The 18553-nt window shown below is 42.4% G+C and overlaps 1 protein-coding gene across 5 annotated transcripts in view; it reads right to left on the reverse strand.

The window, feature by feature from the left end:
- Positions 1-18553, reverse strand: part of ATP1A3 (ATPase Na+/K+ transporting subunit alpha 3) — a 330819-nt gene that overhangs the window by 90310 nt on the left and 221956 nt on the right. For all 5 annotated transcript variants that reach the window (XM_069640928.1, XM_069640929.1, XM_069640927.1 and 2 more), the window contains 2 exons: positions 13742-13940; positions 9272-9381 (listed from right to left, as the gene is read on the reverse strand). In XM_069640928.1, coding sequence (XP_069497029.1) covers positions 9272-9381; positions 13742-13940 — 309 coding nt within the window. The remainder of the gene's footprint in view (positions 1-9271; positions 9382-13741; positions 13941-18553) is intronic.

The following is an 18553-nucleotide window of genomic DNA, read 5'->3' on the forward strand; positions in this document are numbered from 1 at the left end:
CCACCCTCTGCACTGTTTCAAGAATTTAACAGTTGCCCCACCTCGTCTTCAGTGTACCAAGTCTCTTTACTCCACATGAGGGAGCAAGAGCCGCCTTTGCCAAAATGCACCATGAGGTGGTGAAAGAAGCTGACCGTCTCCATCTTGGTACCTTAGACCTCTTACCGACTGTAACTTTCAATTCATTTCCGCTGCTGCTCGGAAAAGTTAGATGACAGATCCCCTCAAGGATCACTTCTCCAGCCGGTGGTAGAAAACACTTCTTGTACCCACTGCAAAATGATATGGGGCATTCGCTGTCAGGTAGCAGAGCGAGCGCAAAAGGGGGCCTGAGGTTTAAGTGAGCCTACATTATGAAGATGGGGCCTTTTCAATATGGGCCCATGTGAGGAAAGAATGGAATAGTGTTGAAAATATGTGCTAAAATTGACAGCAACCTTTGTGGAAGATTCAAATCTAGATATGAAGAAGGTAAAAAAGCTATAGCAGGATTTGGAAAAATGTGAAGTGCAAGACATGGAAAAGTAGAGAGAAGCAGGAAATGCAGCCAGGTAAACCCTAGGAGAAAACCAGAAACTCTAGGAGCCAATTGCCTAGGAAAGCAAGAACCATTTTTGAATAGTCATAACCTAAAGTAGTGGGCCAGACATTGGGTCTTTGCTGTTTTAATAATGAAACTAATGTTAAGGTGGAAGAAAAGGTTAAACAGCTTAGTACTATGGAGATCTCAATGTTTCTGGAGAGAACCGCAACCTCAAATGGTATGAAATCTAAGGTGCCCAGGACTATAAATCACCCATACAACGTGGTAGTAGTACAATAAAAGAAAAGAGTGTTGCGTAGCGAGCGACAAGCGATTGTCTGCTCTGGTGGAGGGGATATAGTGGTCTGGAGAACATGAGGAGGCCGAGACAAACATATAAAAAATGGTACAAGTGTTATAGGAATCTGCAACTCCAAAATGAGGGTGAAAGAATGTTGCAGGCACTCTTGACCGAAAATATGTCACATTTTTGGACAATGATAAACAAAGTGCTAAAACCCCAGGACTCTCTGCTAAATAATCTGATTGCAGAGGGAGTTGGGGAGTCGCACTTCAAAAGTCTGTTTAGAGAATCTGATTTTCCTGTGACCCTTGAAATACCGGGTATATCATGGAATATGGACTTTAACGCTGAAGATATTCACGTTGTTATCAATAGGTCATCAAATTCTCATGCCCCTGGGGCCAATTGGCTTGAGTAATGCGTTCTTTAAAGACGCACCATCCGTATGAGCTAATATTCTTTTCTTTCTATTTAAATCTGTTCTAGAGCCAAAAACTATTCAGGAATCCTGGAGGCAGTCGATTGTGGTACCAATATTTAAGAAGGGAGATCGGACTGATCCGTCAAAATATCATCCTATCTCCCATCTGGATTGTGACAGAAGCATTTTTGCGGTATTGGTTTTGCATGATCTGGATCAATTGGCATCTTCAGTACAGTGAATTCAGACATTTCAGAGACTCTTTACCACACTGAATGGATTCATCCTGCGTTGTTTTCAGGAGGGAGCTTGGGGGTCCGATATATCGTGGGTGTTTGTGGCCAAAGTAGATTTTTCTCAGGCTTTTGACTCTGTAAATTGCTCTCTGCTGTGGTCAAAGCTTAGGTCCTGTAACTACCAGATTCCTTGTTGTATATTGTGGTCCATCTTCATGAGGGCAGTTCATTGTGGGTCACAGTGAGCAGACATGGCGTACTTACTCATAATTTTCATACATTCAGAGGCCTCGATCAGGGTTGCGTCCTCACGCCATACCTGTTCAATCTGTAACTGTCTGACTTGGGGGAACATCAGGAGAAACTTGCTTTTGCACCACCACGACTGAACACTTTGCATGTGATATGGCTATTGTATGCAGATGATGTTATACTTTTGGACCAAACCCAGATCGCAGAGGTGTTGCTAAATGGGGGGGGTGCTGAGGGGGCTATAGCCCTAGGCTTTTAGTTGTAGCTCATACAGCGGATAGAAGCTCAGATGCTACAACCAAAATGCTACCAAACCCTGTGTCCCGCCAGTCCCGACATTAGCTTAGCCCCTGATCTTTTCCAGACCTGGCAACACCCCTGCCAGATCAAATTGTAGAGGCTCTTGGATACAATGATACTGTATGAAATGAGAAATGAATTGGTTATTAATAGCTCAAAATTGGGTATGATAAGATTTAGCAAAAATCCCAGGAAACCCATGAGGTGACTGGGTTATGGTTGACAGGCTATTGTTCTGGTCCCGAATATCACTTTCTGGGCTTTACAATGGATGTTTTCTCGAGCCAAAGTCGAGTCTAATCAAGAATTCTGGAGAAAGTGGATCAGCTTGCATCTCAAATGAAAAATATCTTAGCCAATTTTTGTAGATTCTCACTTGAACCAATAATCAACTTTTACATGCTGAAGGTAATCCCAGCATTACTGTATGGGATAGAGATTGATTGCTTAGCTAGAATGGGAGATTTGGAGAGTGTGGAGTCTAGAATCTGGTTGAAAGTAGTGAGACTGCCAGATTGTCTCTGTATTGCAGCCCTTTATGTTGAGTTGGGCTTTGTGTCATTAGTCGGCTAACTCAAATGGAAGATCCTTACTTTCTATAAATTAGTGTTGAATGCCCAAAAATAATCTTTGTTTGTGGACCTTCGGTATGTTTTGAACATTAAATCTTATAAGCCGCTGATGCATTTTTGTGATTGTGCTAACACAATTTTATTGGACATGAATTACTCTACAGGGGACTTGATCGGGCTGTATTTCAGGATGACTGGATCAAGACAATTAGTAAGGTCAGGTCTTATAAATTATACCAGAGTTTATCGACATTGGATAAATCATTAGGAACCTGGCCACGGTACTTACTGAAATTCCCGAACGCGTAGTGGTGGAATCAATTCCTCTAATACAGGATTAATCGCCTGCTGACAGGAGAGGTATGCCATATTAGGTTCAATGTACAAATTAATGACTCGGGTTACTTCAATATATGCAAACAGGTGGCCAAGATCCAAAGGAGAGAGCACATATTAATACATTGCTTGCTTCTACCAGCTTATTATCTTTGGAAAATACACGCATAAAGGATTGCTTTTAAATACTGCTGAATTTTATGAGCAATTGTCAAATAGTGAAGTGACACCTCCTACAATTGTGGTTGTGAAATATTTAAGTCACGCAGGGTTTTTAAACTCAAATGATGAGAGGGTCTTGATTGAGTACATTTTATGTAGATATTTCTGACTAATTGAATTGTTTGCCAGATCACCAGGTTTTATTGTTATATGTCATCTATTTTAGAGTTAATTTTATATAGTGTAATGAATGTTGTATTGATTGATGATGAATTGAGTCATCCCTGCCAAATTTCGTGGTTCCAGCATCAAGGGGACCCGAGATAGGAGGCTAAGTCTGACTGCTATAGTTGTGTCCCCCTACTTCCATGTGCATCAGTGGCTGTCATCCAAAACATATTTCCTGCATCCAGTCCTGTTCTAAAAGGGGCACTCAATCGAGTTCTTCTGCCTTCTGCATCCTGAAGACCTTGCATCAGCCACCGAGAACCAGAGCTGAAGACCTGCCAAGTACTAAGAACAAATGGAGTACAGGGGTGAGTTGTAACAGTTCTCATCTGAACCCTTTATCTCCCTTTTGGTAGCTTTTGAAAAGTTTTCTAACAGTTTGCCTTTGCATTTCGAAAGAAACCCTCCACTAACTTTTTCCCGTCTCACAAAACCATGTGGAACTTTGGTGAACTTTGGTGAACGTTTGGGCACAAGGCCCCATATATGTTAGGAATGGACTGTTAATGTTAGTGTTGTATCTCTGTGTACCTGTGTACCATGCTAATACTTATCTTCCTTTACACAGGTTTGTTATGTATGTTGCCCTACTCCAGTGATTTTATATATGTGTCATTTATTTAGTTTGTGTGATAACATTACATGCTTGTAGTCATTTTTCATAGCATTATATGGCCAAACATAAATAAGTATTTTTATAAATGTTTGTCTAAGGGTGTTCCTTGACCTTTCACTGTGTGTACTCATTGAGGGCCCATTATCAAGGTCACGCTTAATGAGACTTAGCCTTATCCACTCGCCTTGTTACCTTGAACAGGTTTGGCTACAGCTCCCAGAGGTGTCCCTGTCACTAAACTAGGTTGTCCTCCTATACATCTGTCCACCGGGCCAGAGTATAGAAATCCAGTCCTCGCAAATATTTTTTAATGATTTGTTTAAGATTGTCTTGAACAACCAATGTCACAATAAAAATAAATAATAATAATAATAAAACGCTTCTCCTGCCAGATGTCAGTAAATATTTCAAGTTGTTTCTGAGCGCCTACAGTGGTTTTGGAGATTAAGACAGCATCATCAGTGAATAGGAGAATTCCAAATCTGAAACCATTCAGACATGGAGCATCCAAGTTCAAAGGTGACATCTTGGCCATACCATTAACAAATAGTGAAAACACAAGGGGGCGGATCATGCACCTTGCCGTATACCTTTTATGACAGGGAAAGTTCTAGAGGTTTCACCACCAGTGCCCCCTATCACTGTGGTAGTATTATCAAAGTACAGATTTTGTATTGCAGTCAAGGTTGCTGGGGGAAAGTATACTTTCTTAAGTTAGGACCACAGCCTTGGCCTATTTACCACATCAAATGTATGTTTTAGACCTACAAGTGTGAAGTACTTAATCTTTTTTTTTTAAAGTTTTGAATTAGAAGATTTAATAAGATACAATTAGCAAAATAGGCTGATATTTAGCTGCCTCCGCCCTATCTTCTTTCTTAAAGATGGGGACAATTATAGGTATTTTCCAGGAACCGGGAAACCCCAAAGTTACGTCAATCTCATTAAAGAATCGACAGGTGAAGGTGAGCCAAATAATCCGTTCTATTTTGGATAAATTGATGCTAATTCCAGGTGCCGTAGCAGTTTTTTGCAAATCCAAAGCAGCATGCAACCCTTGAACTTAGAATACTAATGGGTCAGTGATGTTAGATCAAAGAAAATGGCCATCGTTAGAATTGCCCAGAAAAGAGTGGTTTGCGTGATCAGACACAGCATTAAATCAGATGTTGAGGGTCACATGGCACACATGAACCTGAAACGTATCTAATCTGATTAAAGCAAAAGAGTAGGTATGATCTGCCTGTATCTCTGTGACACCTCCTGAAGCTTGTATTTGAAACAGCTGTGCATTATTATGCCCTCCCCAATCCTACCATCCATTCTCGCCGTGGACACAGTCAGGAAGCTCTTTGACACCCTGGTTTGCACCAGGCTCAATGAGTGGTTTTTGTCAGAAGGGATTTTAGCCAAGTCACAGGGAGGATTTTGCTCCAGGTTGGTCAGGAGAGAGCAAATTCGTAATGCGTCTCTCATAGTGGCAAAATAGCATTACTTGTATACATCACCAATTTACTTGGCTTTCATAGACCTCGCTACTGCCTTTCATATGGTTACTAGGGCCAGGCTCTGGGCGGTCCTAGAAGGACTAAAAATACCCTACATCTTTAAGCAGTAATAAAGTTTTACACTTTGATACTGAGGCAGCTATCCGTTTTAGACCAGTCACCAGGCATAGAGAGTACTTCAGCATAGGCAAGGGAGTCAAACAAGGGTGTGTTTTGGCACCACTCCTGTTCAACCTTTAAACAAACGTTTTAGAGTCTGTGTTGAAGGCTAAGCTCGCCAACGTTCACATGATTGGTGGCATATGCATACCAGTACTGAGTTATACAGAAGATGTTGTCTTAGTTGCTAGGACGCCTAGAGCATTGCAGGCTCTTATTAACAAATATTTTTAATTCATGGGATCAAGAGACCTAAAAGTGAATGCCACCAAATCGAAGGTGATGAAGATGGAGGGGAACAAGGATCATTCTCTTCCTTTATGCAGAATAACATCAAACTTGTGGACACCTTCTTAATTCATTTAAAGGAGGGCGCCTTTATTAGTTGTCTCCTCAATCTCCCACGCTCGGTCCCGCTTTTTGCCATGCACTCGAAATTGAACCATCCCTTAATAAGTGACATGCGCAGGTTAAGGTCTATCTGCATATGGTTAACCCTATGGACTAATTCCAAAGTAGTTCTGTCCCATAAAACTTTTAGGGAACTTATTACGAGAGAGAATACACTTTGGATCCCCTGACTAAATTACGAATTTAAGACCTTGCTCAAAGTGAACGCAGGAGAACTGTTTACAAATCAGGGTGCTATCTCCAAAATGACGTTGACCTGATCGCTGGGAAACTAATACTCACATGGGATACAGAGACAAAGGAAAAAGAACTGCTTAAACATTCCAGTCGGAAGCATGCCACTATCTCTATCGCAGTCCAAAGGATGGATTATTTGGACCAGATTGCTTCACGTAGTGGCAGGTCTTTTATTACGGGTTTCAGGTTCGGCTTCCTGCCGAGTGGTACATTATACAACCGGAGGACACACTCCTCCCTCCCAAGGCCTGACTGCCCACACTGCCCTCAAGTAGAGGAGGACACTAAGCCCTTTAAGGTCTTATGTAAGCTATATATATATATATATATATATATACACACACAAAGATTAGGCAGAAGACCCTTTTCCCCCTTGTGTAGGTGTACAGATATTAGAACCATTAGGTTGCTTTGCAATACGTATTAGCTGCTGTAGAGCCAACTGTTTTAGCAGCCTTACAACTCTACATTTGTATTGCACTAAGGCTGCGAAATCGATACATAAAATGGGCCACCGCCCACCCCTAAATATGTGCACCTACTTTCGAATGTTATGTGCTGTGTCAATCATTTCATATGTACTGTATTTATATATTTGTTAACGTGTTATGTTAAATATGATGTACTTTTTTTTTGTACTGAATAATTTGGTTTATGACATGTCTGCCTTGGGTGTGAATGGTTTTCAGGACCCGGCTGAGTGGCAGACGATGGAGTGTGCTGCTAAACAGAGCTTGTTCAGAGGAGAAAGAGGTGGCAAGTGGGTTGTCTCAGGGAATGGTGCTCTTCAACACACTGATCAGTGACCGTGCATTTGAACCAACGGAAAAGTCAGGCAGGCCTATTGCGAAAGACACAAATATCTGATACTAGATTCATATCCCGCTGGGAGTGAGAAAAATGTGGCATGATATGGAAGTGTGGGAGGTTGGTCTGAAAATGGAAGTTTGGGCTGGAAGCAAACAGGTGCAGAGGCATATAATTCTGGGAACTGGTACTAGATAATGGCGAAGGTCAGCAAGAGATCGATATCAGTGTTGTATTGTAAGGCTTCGACGCATCTAAACATGGGGCATGGCCATTGAGAGAGCCATCTGAAGAAGTGCATCAGAGTGCATAGTGTGCTAGCACTGTGGATACCGCTGCTGTGAAGCACCTGCAATGTTTCGTCCAGTCTTGGAGACCTCCGATATAGAAAGTATAATGCAATAACAGAGCTACTGGCTGAGAAAAAGAAGCCTGGCTAAAGTCACAATTCCTATGAGGGTGATATATCCCCTGGCGACCATTACTTTCACACCAGGGAACTTCACAAAGTCACACTTTGAAGCTGTGGCTTCCTAAATGTGCAGTCAAATGTTCTCGACCCCGGATACCTGTTCAGTTTTAGATTGGGCCAGGTTTTTTTTCATAACCAGAGATCTAAGGTCATGTAATCCCTTTTTCTATTGACTTTTCTTTAACACTCTGTTATGTATGAGCTAGCATCAATGTTGAGAGCTAAACATGCAGATATCAATCCAGCCAGTAGAGTCTTTAAACAAAACTATGTTTATAACAATCTCACACCCCTACAGAGCACGGACCTACATAATGGAGATGCTTCAGTTCACATTGGTTAAGAGTTGGGTGGACAAAGTCTCAGTGTCCTTGGAGTGTTCACCAAGTCCCTGTAGTGGCTACAACGAGCGCAGTCCTACACAGTAAATTACATGAGAACTACGAGATCATTTATCAAATGAGCATGAAATCTTCATACAGCTACATGTGTTGTTGTTGAAAGACTCCCTCTCAGGTTGAAGAGGATGAGATTATCCATGATAATCGGGGGGATAGCTCAGGGGCAACATGCTCGCCCTGGAAGCTAGACACGGAGCACCACAGGTTCGATCCCATGGTCCGCACTGAGAAACCTCTGGGTATTAAGCGCGTTATAAATAACCTATCACATCATATCATATAGCAATCCACCTCTGCTACACTGTCCTCTTGGGCTCTGACTCCCTTGTTGAGCAGCCCACAAGCAAAGCAGAGGTGCTCCTTCACTGATAGGTCCAGAGAATCTCCACTTTCTTGAGCTTTCTTCTGGCTGTTCACTTCTACCCTGTCCTTTGTATTGACCCATTATCATTGAGGGTTTTCAAATAAGAGCTGGGGTGTTTTTTGGGATACGAGGCATCTTTTTCTGTGGAGGGAAAAATATCGACTGTTGAACTCAAACTGGGCTCCTCTCCTTTTGCACGATGGAAGCACACCCTGTACCCCGAAATTATGAGAACCGTTTGTACCTTCTTGCAGGCTCACCCCATTCTGCTCGGCCGCCCAAGTGGCTCAATGACAGGCTCTCTAGTAGGGTGCGGACATTGTTCTTTCTTAGGGCGAGGACGACAGATGCAAATGCGGATGTTACTGGCACTGAAACATGTAACTCAAACAAGAACGGTTCCCTCTTATACGAGAAGGTGATGAAGAAGTGGTCCCTCCCAAACCCTTGAAGCCTCTGCGGGTAGTGCCAGGCCCTGTAGCAATGTAAATCCCTAGCAAACACTGATTCACAAGAGGGCTTTTATACGTCTGCTCTGGAGAATGGGGGGGGGGGGGGCGGAAGCGGTTCATGGTGAAGATGTTCAAACCCCTAAAGTAACTGTACATATTTTGCAGATGAAGAGAAATTCCTGAATTTAAGAGGGCATTCCAACACTGGTGGATATGAGGCTTCAGAAATGCCTCCGAAATTCTTTCAAGTAAAACTTTAAGGAATTCATTGAACTTTCTTCCAGGGGTGGAAACTAAATCACAAAATTAATATAATAGAAAAGCAACAGCACCCAGTGGGCAGCGGTAAAACTGGAGCACATGTAGGGGTTGAATGGCAGGATTGGGGAGGACCCTATTTTCCAGTATGTAGTATGTCACGATTTTGGGGCATGTCATGTGGAAGGGTAAACAAGATGTCAGCTGTCACCAAGACCGACCCAGCCCTCCAGCCTCTGTGGGCCCGATTACCTTCATCACAGGGATGCCCTCGTTGAAGGCTTTGAAAACAGCTCGATTGCAGAGGCCGGCGATGCGGGAGAGGGCGGACCAGGTGGCCGAGCTCTTATCAAATGATGCACCTGTGTGGAGAGAAGAGGAGAGGGGGTATCAGTGCAGAATCCTAGTGTAGTGTAGCTCTTTATTGAAAGATGTTTCTCATGTACATGTCTATATTTGTCCCGCTTTCTTTATATATTTATCAACTATGTTTAACCTATACATTTCCTTTCTTATCTAATATTTTCTTTATTGATTCCTTTCTTTTAAAAAATGTTTTTATTTATTTTGTTGGTATATAGTTTGCAACAAACTTTTACCAAATACATTTCAACTCATAAAGATAAGCAGTATATAAAAGACAAAAACAAAAAGGACAAAGCATTAAAAAAAGGAAGAGAAGAAAAAAAGAAGAAGGAAACCCTACATGATATAAATTTACATCATAACATTTAATAATCTTTTAGAAAATGAGTACATGATCCATTTGTTTAGCCTTTAAATTGATTTGTCTCTGGGAAAATATCCGTTACGAAATGTACTAGACCAAAAATTAACTTAGAATCATTTCTACACTAGAAACGCTCCCACCACTCTTCAGCATCAATCCAAGGGGTGTTTGATATTTTCTGTGCCAGATGTTTTGTTCTTTGTGTTTTCACAGCCTCACAGCTCAGGAGAAGGTGTTTCAAGTTTTCTGTGTGTATGCCGCAAAATCTGCATATTGAATAAAGAATTCCTTCCTGTTTCCTTGCGTGAAGGACTTCTTTTTTATGAATCACATTCATTCTGAATCAAAGAAATACATTTCCTTGCATCTGGCATGGAAATTGTGTCAAGTATTTAGGTGTTCTATTTAACAGTCTACCATGCATTTTTGCGAGGTTCCCTAGTTTAGACATTTCCATTTGTTTTTCAGTACGAATCCATTCAGCACTCCACAATGTGAGTTTTGTTTTGTTAGGATTTGTCCTCAATTGTCTTTCACTAGAATCAATCTTTTATAATTTGTGTTTACAATTTATAGACCAAGTCAATAGCACTGCATCGTAAGTGAAATTGGGTTTCTTTTTTAGGCTCTCAAATTGAGGTGGGCTGTCTTCCAGTATAGTTTTCCTAAACAAATTTAGGGAGTTCCACATGACTTGCCCGTACATGGAGACTAGACCCAGCTCCCATCTAATTGCGGCTATTGGCAGAGAGTTCGGAAGACCCAATAACTTCTTCCAAAAGCAACTCTCCAATGCCTCCCACATTTTCCATGATGTCGTGAGGGATGCTTCAGCTGCAAATGTCAAAACTGGGATGACTTTCATCTTTTAGAATTCAATTACAGGAGACATGGAAAATTCGCCATATTTTTTATAGAAAACTTGGGCTTGAGATCTCATACTTATTGTTTTCCTTTTGAGTTCGCAAACTCTTGCTCCGTCATCTCTATTTGAGTTTATAAACATGCCTAGATATTTTGTCACCTTTGTGGTTCGTAGAGAGTCATTGCACAGCCTCCTTCTTTCTGCCTTGCATATATTGAAACACCAGGAATTTGGATTTTCCTGTGTTGATTTCAAGATCATTCAGATCTATATAGGTCTGCAGGATAACCAAGCCTCTTTGTAGACCAACTGGTGTTTGGGATAGCAAGACTAAGTCGTCTGCATAAATCATGCAGCCTAATCTCTGTTCAGCCTTGGTGGACATGTCACATGGTTGTTTAGTACATGTTTTAGGTCTGATATGTACAAGCTGAATAATTCGTATGCCAGGGGGCAACTTTGTTTTACACCTTTGTGTGTCTCAATCTTCTTTGATTAGTGACCGTCAGAGTCCAGTCGTATTTGAATCCTGGTGTCTGCATGTAATTCAATGATCTGGGCCAAAAGATCTTCCGGCATTTTCATGCTCTTAATTTGTTCCAGAGGAAAGACCTGTTGACACTGTCAAAAGCCTGTTTGAGATCAACAAAGGCTAGAAATAGAGGTATTCCTGAGGTTAACACTCGAATCTTCAGTGTGTTGAGTAATAGAACATTTAAGTTGCATCCTACCCCTTGCACAAGACCAGTTTGTCGTTTCTCATAGTTGCAAGATTTTCTAGCCCAATTTTTCAATATAATTTTGGCAAACAGTTTTTCCAGGACATCCAGTAAAGTGATTGTTCGATAATTTGCAGCATTCGCTCGTTCTCCTTCTTTGAAAATAGGCACAAAGATTGCGCATTTCCATGATGGTGGTAAGCAAGCTTGTGCTAATACCTGTTTAAACAAGACAAGACACTCTGTATCTCCACCCAAATCTATGCAAGGGAGGCAGGACTGCAGTGGCGAGGGGTTGAAGTTTCCCCAGGATGAGACTATTCTTGATGCCGCGATTGCTGTATGAGCAAAGCCTTTGTAACTCTCCTAAAAAAGTGCTAGAGTATCAATAGGTATCTTCAGGTCTCCTTTTCCAGTTTTAGGCTGTTTTCCTGATCCTCTGTGTCATTTCTCTGGTTTAAGCCAGACCAGATGCAGTTTGTACTTCTCAGTCTGTCTCTGATCCTTGCATCCCATGACCCTTTCTGTACTATTTTCCACTGGGCCTTTGTCCACTTGACCCTTCCACCTCTTCACAAATGATCCTCTTGTCCACTCATTCCATTCATGGGGTTGATGAGCTTCTTGTCCACACACCATCCTTCCACCATGTCTAGAATGGTACTCTCTTCCCCAACCCTCCTTCCACCCCTTGTTCCATGGTGCTCTCGTCCCCTCGCTTCCTTGCATCCCATATTTGACGGTCTTCTCATTCATTGGTTTCTTCCACCACATGTCTGATCTTCTTCTTGCTCTTCATCCTCCCTTCCACATTGTGCCTGATGCCGCTCTTGATATATTGACCTTATCCACCCTGTATATGATGGCCCTCTGGTCTGCTGGCCCTTATTTCCCTTATGTGCCATGGCTTCCCTTGACTCTGTACTTCTTTCCACTGTTCTTCGCATTGCCTTCTCATCCCAGGTGTCTGATGCACTTCTGGTCTACCATCCCTCCGCCTGCCTCATATGCAGTGTTCCAACTGTCTCTTAGTTCTCATTTTACCTTAAATGTGATGATCCTTTTTTCCTTGGTCCTCCATTCACCACATTGTACCATAGCTCCCCAAACAGCCTTTGTTTGATGGTCCCCCCATCTTCCTTCCCTCCTGTGTCTATTGGTTCTCTTAACCACTGGCCATCTCCACTTCATTTGTTTGATGGTGCTCTTCACCTTTTTTTACCGATGTATCTGTCCGATGAGCCTGTCTTCACGTGCCCTTCCTTCCTCCTTCTGTCTGATGGCCCTCACACGCACTAATGCCATGCCCTTAGTCACAATGCGCACTGTATGTTTTGGTCTGACAATCATGGCTTCCATACAGGTCCTTCCCAATGCCCCATCACACACTCTCCATCAAAGGGCCCTTGCTTCTTCTACTAGCCCTCTTCTACAGTGTCAGAACACCCTTTTTTATATCACACTCCATGCTTCATTGGCCTGTGCCCCTTTTCTTGCATCCACAACCTGTTCCTGGGATAGAAAACTCAACTAGCATCCTGTTTGACGCTATACTGCATGCAGGATAATTATATACCACTTACTGTTGCTGTATAGTGGTCCACAAAAGGCCCATTGCAAAATAAAAACAGGGCATTTTCTAAATCTAAAAATATTAACGGTGATCTAAAATAGCCCTTTTTCTCTCATTGTGCTTTAGACAGGTGTCGTCCCTGCACAGGCTGCCTTCCGCTGTCTGCTTTAAACCTGATAAGCCTCCACAATGAAAGACTCGGAATCATCGCCACCAATGGGGGTTCAGAGCTGCTATGAAGGTCCCCAGGGCTCCAGGTCAGGCAGTATTTTATTCCCAGGTGGACACATCTGTTCCCTAGTATGGTTGTCAGAGGACGTCTGGCCTTACTCAATGGCCTTACTCACTTGCACCTTATCCTGTTCTTCAATCTCCTTGCCTCCTGTTTTACTTACATATCGACGTTTGCTTATTTGGTCACCTGCACCTATGTGTTGTTCAGCTTCTGTGTGTATCTTGGCACATCCAGCCAATCATCCGGGAGTTCAGCAGATAACTAGAGTCCTCCACGGCACCAGCCTCTGGGATTCGTATGCGGCCGCGCTAACATGAAAGGAGGAGCATAGTGACTCATCCACATACAGTACATGCAAACTCCGATGCCTGATCCTCTTTACACCTACCTCTGTCATTTTTCGAGCTCCCTTGCAACTTCTGCCTGGTAACCATTAATGACTCATTGTTCCCTTGACAGAAACCCCATGCCTTCCACCAATTATCTGATGTGTTTTTGAGCTCCTGCCCCTCTGTTAACGCTTTGTCTGATGTTCCTGTAGCCCCCACACCCCCTTCCACTCTGTACCATATGTCGGCCTAAACAGTAGTCAGTTCTTACCAGACTGGTCCTCTGTAGTGTCAGCTTCATGGATCTGGTTGTCGAACCACATGTGAGCCACAGTCATCCGGTTCTGGGTGAGGGTGCCTGTCTTGTCGGAGCAGATGGTGGACGTGGAGCCTAGGGTCTCAACTGCTTCCAGGTTCTTTACTAGGCAGTTTTTTCGGGCCATTCTCTTCGCAGTCAGTGTGAGGCAGACCTGGTGGGCAAGGATGCGGAGATGATGAGGCAAGGAAGGAAGAGTCTAGTCACAATGCACTGACTTAGCTGGAAGATTGGGCAGGCGGTAGAGGAAGGGAAGGAAGGTGGTCCTGCTTTCTACCCTCTACCCAACTGATGTGGTTGGAGAAGGGAAAGGAGATGCAGGGGAGAGCACACAAAGGCAATAACACATTGAACAGGAGGAAGGAGGGACAAGTGAAGAGAGGGTGAATGAAGGTGCCTCTTGTACACTCACTGACGTTAATATCTAAACTAACATCCAGTCCCATGTGTTTCCACTTTGAGCAGACGAGGAAGGTGCGGCATTGGGATCTGACGTGATTTGCCTAAGATCACACAATAAGGTCAAGTGAGGATATGGGGATGATTTTTATGCAGCCTTATTCTGAACAAATGGAAATATCCACAAAAGCGTTTTAAGGCAAAATCAAAACAGCATCATAACAGGTGATATAATATGTACCTAAAACACTTAAACATCAAAACATTACCTTTAAATGTATCAATCATATTTACAACTTCAAACAATAAATCAATTTAATTTTAAAACCAGATTTCCTGAGGTCATCTATTGCACACCTCTAGTTTGGTGCCAATACAAATAGACTCACATTTTACAGATGTATGGTCAGGATTTCCCTTTAACGCCATGCTGCATCTAAACATTTTACAAACTCTAATATCACTTCATGTTAATGAGATACCTTAAAATACAAAATGGTTGCATTCTAACTCATGAGATCATTAGAAACTATCCAAGGAGCTAGGAATTTCGGCCTATGTTCTGTATTTACAGGACAGAAAAAAGAAAGTCATGCAAAGTTTCTTTAGAGGTTCTACAGGAAAAAACATACATCTGTTTCTGTGCTGTCCAACTTGACATCTGCTCCTGAAAAGGGTAGAAGATCAAATCGAAAATGTCTATATAGAGTTTCGTCCATTGAGACGGGTGATCCACTACACATTTCAGGCACCTTTCAGACAAAGATATTCAATAGACAAGCAGCCTACAGTTGCATTAGACATAAAGTGCCCCAAAGCCCACTCTTCAAATGTCTGCCTAAAGAAGTTATAAGGCTCCCTAAATTGGGTACTCTCAGTCGACCATAGATGAGTCAGACTTACCTCTTTCAATAGGGATTTAATAAACTAAAGCCATTCCCAATTTCTCCTTTCCTTTTGGTTTCTCACTTCACAATGCTTTTTCATGCAGTGTGAATTTCTCCTTCATTTTTAGTTGAAATCAAAAAAGTAAGACTTTATATCCTATTTCATATTGGCTGGGTTACAAACCCACCTCACAATATAATGGAAGATTGGGAGCATTCCTGTGTCGGAAAATTAGTATTTTTAAAACTCACTTTTATCCAAGTTCGATTTTACTTAAGTTCACATTTCCCCAAAAGCTCTACTCCATAAAGTGTTGCTATGCATGCCTGAGATTTAAAAACCGCGATCACTTCCACAGTCAAATTTCTCCCACATTTAGTGGAGAACCCAAGGACCACAGTGGTTTTGTGGCTTATTATAGAACTGTTTCGATCTATCTGTTTAATCCAAGAACCAGTGCTGGCCAGTCCCACACCTGGGTAATTGAAATAATTAACATATCTAATACTTATACCTTTAAATACAAATGGGACGCTTTTATTGAATTTTCTGTGATATACCATAGCTACAGTTTTTGCTAGATGGACTTCCAAGACCCAGTTATCACAAAGGTCTCTGGGTTGTGTAACGGTCTGCGGGTCCCGGGGTGTGATTGGGAGATAATAAATATATCATCGGCATCTAAAAGAATCCCACTTTTCCTAGAGTCCAATTTCAGTGCATCACATTGCAGATAAAAAATGCCCTCAGTTAAAAAATGTATACATAGAGAAAATAACAAAGGTGCATACATGCAACCCTGCTTCACCCCCATTTCAATCTCGAACCAGTACACTTATCCCCTTTGCCAACTTTCACTGTGGCCAAATTATTGCTAGAAAAGTGCCTTTATCGGAGCAAAAATCAGTGCAGGTATCTTTAAAAATCCCAGTGCTGACCAGAATTTGTCACTAGCTGACCTCTCCTTTTCTCTTAGTTATACCTTATACTCCTACCTTATACTCCTTCCTTATCCTGGAAATTTCAGATGGATTATTTTTGTAGCTGGCAACTATACATGGTTTCAATTTACTATTTGCTTTTTTTACACTCTTTTTTTAACCTGGGATTGGACAATTTACCAATTTACAAGGTTTCTTAATAGCGCACATAACTGACAGTGTTATTGCCTCTATAAGACCTTCATAAATCATTTTAACGTTAACTCAGTAAGTGGAATTTATCTGATACTTTTACCAGTTTTTAATAGATAATGGGTAATTTGTGGTTGAGATCAACATTGGACCATTTTAGTCTCTCCCTGATATCCCGTTTGGGTATCTCCATACTTAAAACAACATTATTGGGGGGATTCTGATGGTCTGAGAAGTCTATATTTCAAATCACCGGGTTGTGGTCCTTCGCTTACCTTGCATCTACAAATAGATATGTAGCCATATTCCAGCATTCCAAGAGTGTTAGTATATGATCCATATGCAACCTTGCCAGCCCTCTTTTAAAGGTAGGTTTAGGAGGGATGTCACTGGGAAAACGCCCATTGCCAGCTCTCTATCTATCCTATTTCTTTAAATTGTAATGCAAGTTCTGGAGCATCCTTATGCTGACGTTTTGTAGGCTGTGCCATATGTTCAGTAATATTCAAAATAATGTCTGCCTCTTCACAAACATTTTCTAGCATTGGGATTGGTTCAAATTGAATTTTAAAATCTCCTACTATAAACATCTCCAGATCTGGATATAACGTCAAGGGGGCATCAAATAGAAATCTTTAAAAATCCTCCACTGGTTTGAGATCTATCAATCTTCTGACTGGTCTCCAACAAGTTTTACAAACTACAAGCTGCAAAACATTGTTCAGGCTAAAACTGAAACATAAAACAGCAGAATTAGCTGTAGGATATACTGAAATGTCAAACTTTCAGGTAGTTCAACCCCATATTAAAAGCCCTCTGCTCGGTTGGCTAATCGGTCGCTTCACTGCTGAGATGCAGTAGGTGTTATATCCCACAAAGGTAGGTGCGATCATGGCCCATGTCTCTTGTAAGCAGAAAGTCTCAGACGCTTCTATATAATCTCTCCAATCAGCGTCCTCCATACTTACATTGTCGCTACGTAATCTTTTAATTTTTTTATTTATTGGGTATTTATAATGTGCCGCTCACCAATCCAACTGCAGTCGCTACGTCTCCTCTTCCTTCCCAGGCTCTGTGCACCGCTCTTGCCTCCAATTTCACATAAAAAACTCAGGACATCCTGTCTTCACTTTCCACCTCCCCCACCGCACTCTCTGCCCTCCTGCTCATAGCACCTGATGAGGTTGCTAAAGTTGTCTGCTCTATGAAGGTCTCATCCAAACACGTGCTCACCTGCTCTTCTAGAACCATTAAGGAGAACATCTCCTCTCTTGCCCCGGCTCTCGACGATTTGTGTAACCCACTCCTTCACCCCTGGCTCTTTCCCTCTATCCCTTAAGCACTCTCTTGTGCACCCTCTCCTAAAAAGCTGTCTGCTGACCCTTCCTGCCTAGCAACCTATTGCCCTATCTCCCACCTCACCTTTCTTTGGAAAAGTCTTGGAGAATTTGGTCCTCCCCCAAATAATCCTTCATACTGAACTCGCTGGTTGCCTCCATGCCCATCAATCTGGATTCTGGGCATCCAGAGGCATAGAAACTGCTCTCCTGAACACCCGTGAAGACATGCTCGCAAATCATGGCTCCAACTCTCCTGCTGCTCTCATTCTCCTCTATCTCTCCTCTGCCTTTCATACGGTCAGCCATTCCATCCTCATAAAACAGCTTTGTGATACTTTCGGCATCACGAAGCGGCCACTGGATTGGCTAACCCCTTTGCTCACTAGCAGACCCTCCCCCAGCTGCAGCTTGGACCTTTCTCCTCCACCACTTTATTCTCTACCTGTGGCGATCCGAGGGCTCTATCCTATCGCTGTGGCTATGCAATATCTATCTCGCCACTCTTGATCACCTGATCTCCTTCTTCTCTTCTCATTTCTAGTGTTATGCTGATGACACACAGCTCTCCTTCAAACTTCCCTCTACAACCTCCTCTTCCTCCTCTATCGAATGTTGATTGTCTTTCTGGTATCCAGGCATGGTGTGTGGATAATAACCTCTGTCTTAATACCAGTTAGACAGAGATACTTCTTATTGGGACACCTGCACCCTGCTTCCCTCTTATCCTCTGGCCACATTCCTTGGGCTCTCTACCCTCACGATCCCATGAGGCCAAAAACCTTGGGGTCATCTTCGTCTTCTCTCTTCTTCACCCCTCACATCTTGGACGTTGCCAAGAAGGCTCACTTCCACCTTTTCCTCCTTAGAGGCATTCTCCCTTTCCTCAACTTTCCCCAAAAGCTCAATGTTTCCAGAGCACTGGTCCTTTCTAGGCTGGACTAGTGCAACATTCTCTTCCTCAATCTTCCCCTTTCCTCTCTACGCTCCATCCAGTAAATACAGAACAA

Source organism: Ambystoma mexicanum, chromosome 1q, assembly GCF_040938575.1.
Source record: "Ambystoma mexicanum isolate Mex_15411 chromosome 1q, UKY_AmexF1_1, whole genome shotgun sequence".
In the NCBI taxonomy this organism is placed as follows: Eukaryota; Metazoa; Chordata; class Amphibia; order Caudata; family Ambystomatidae; genus Ambystoma; species Ambystoma mexicanum.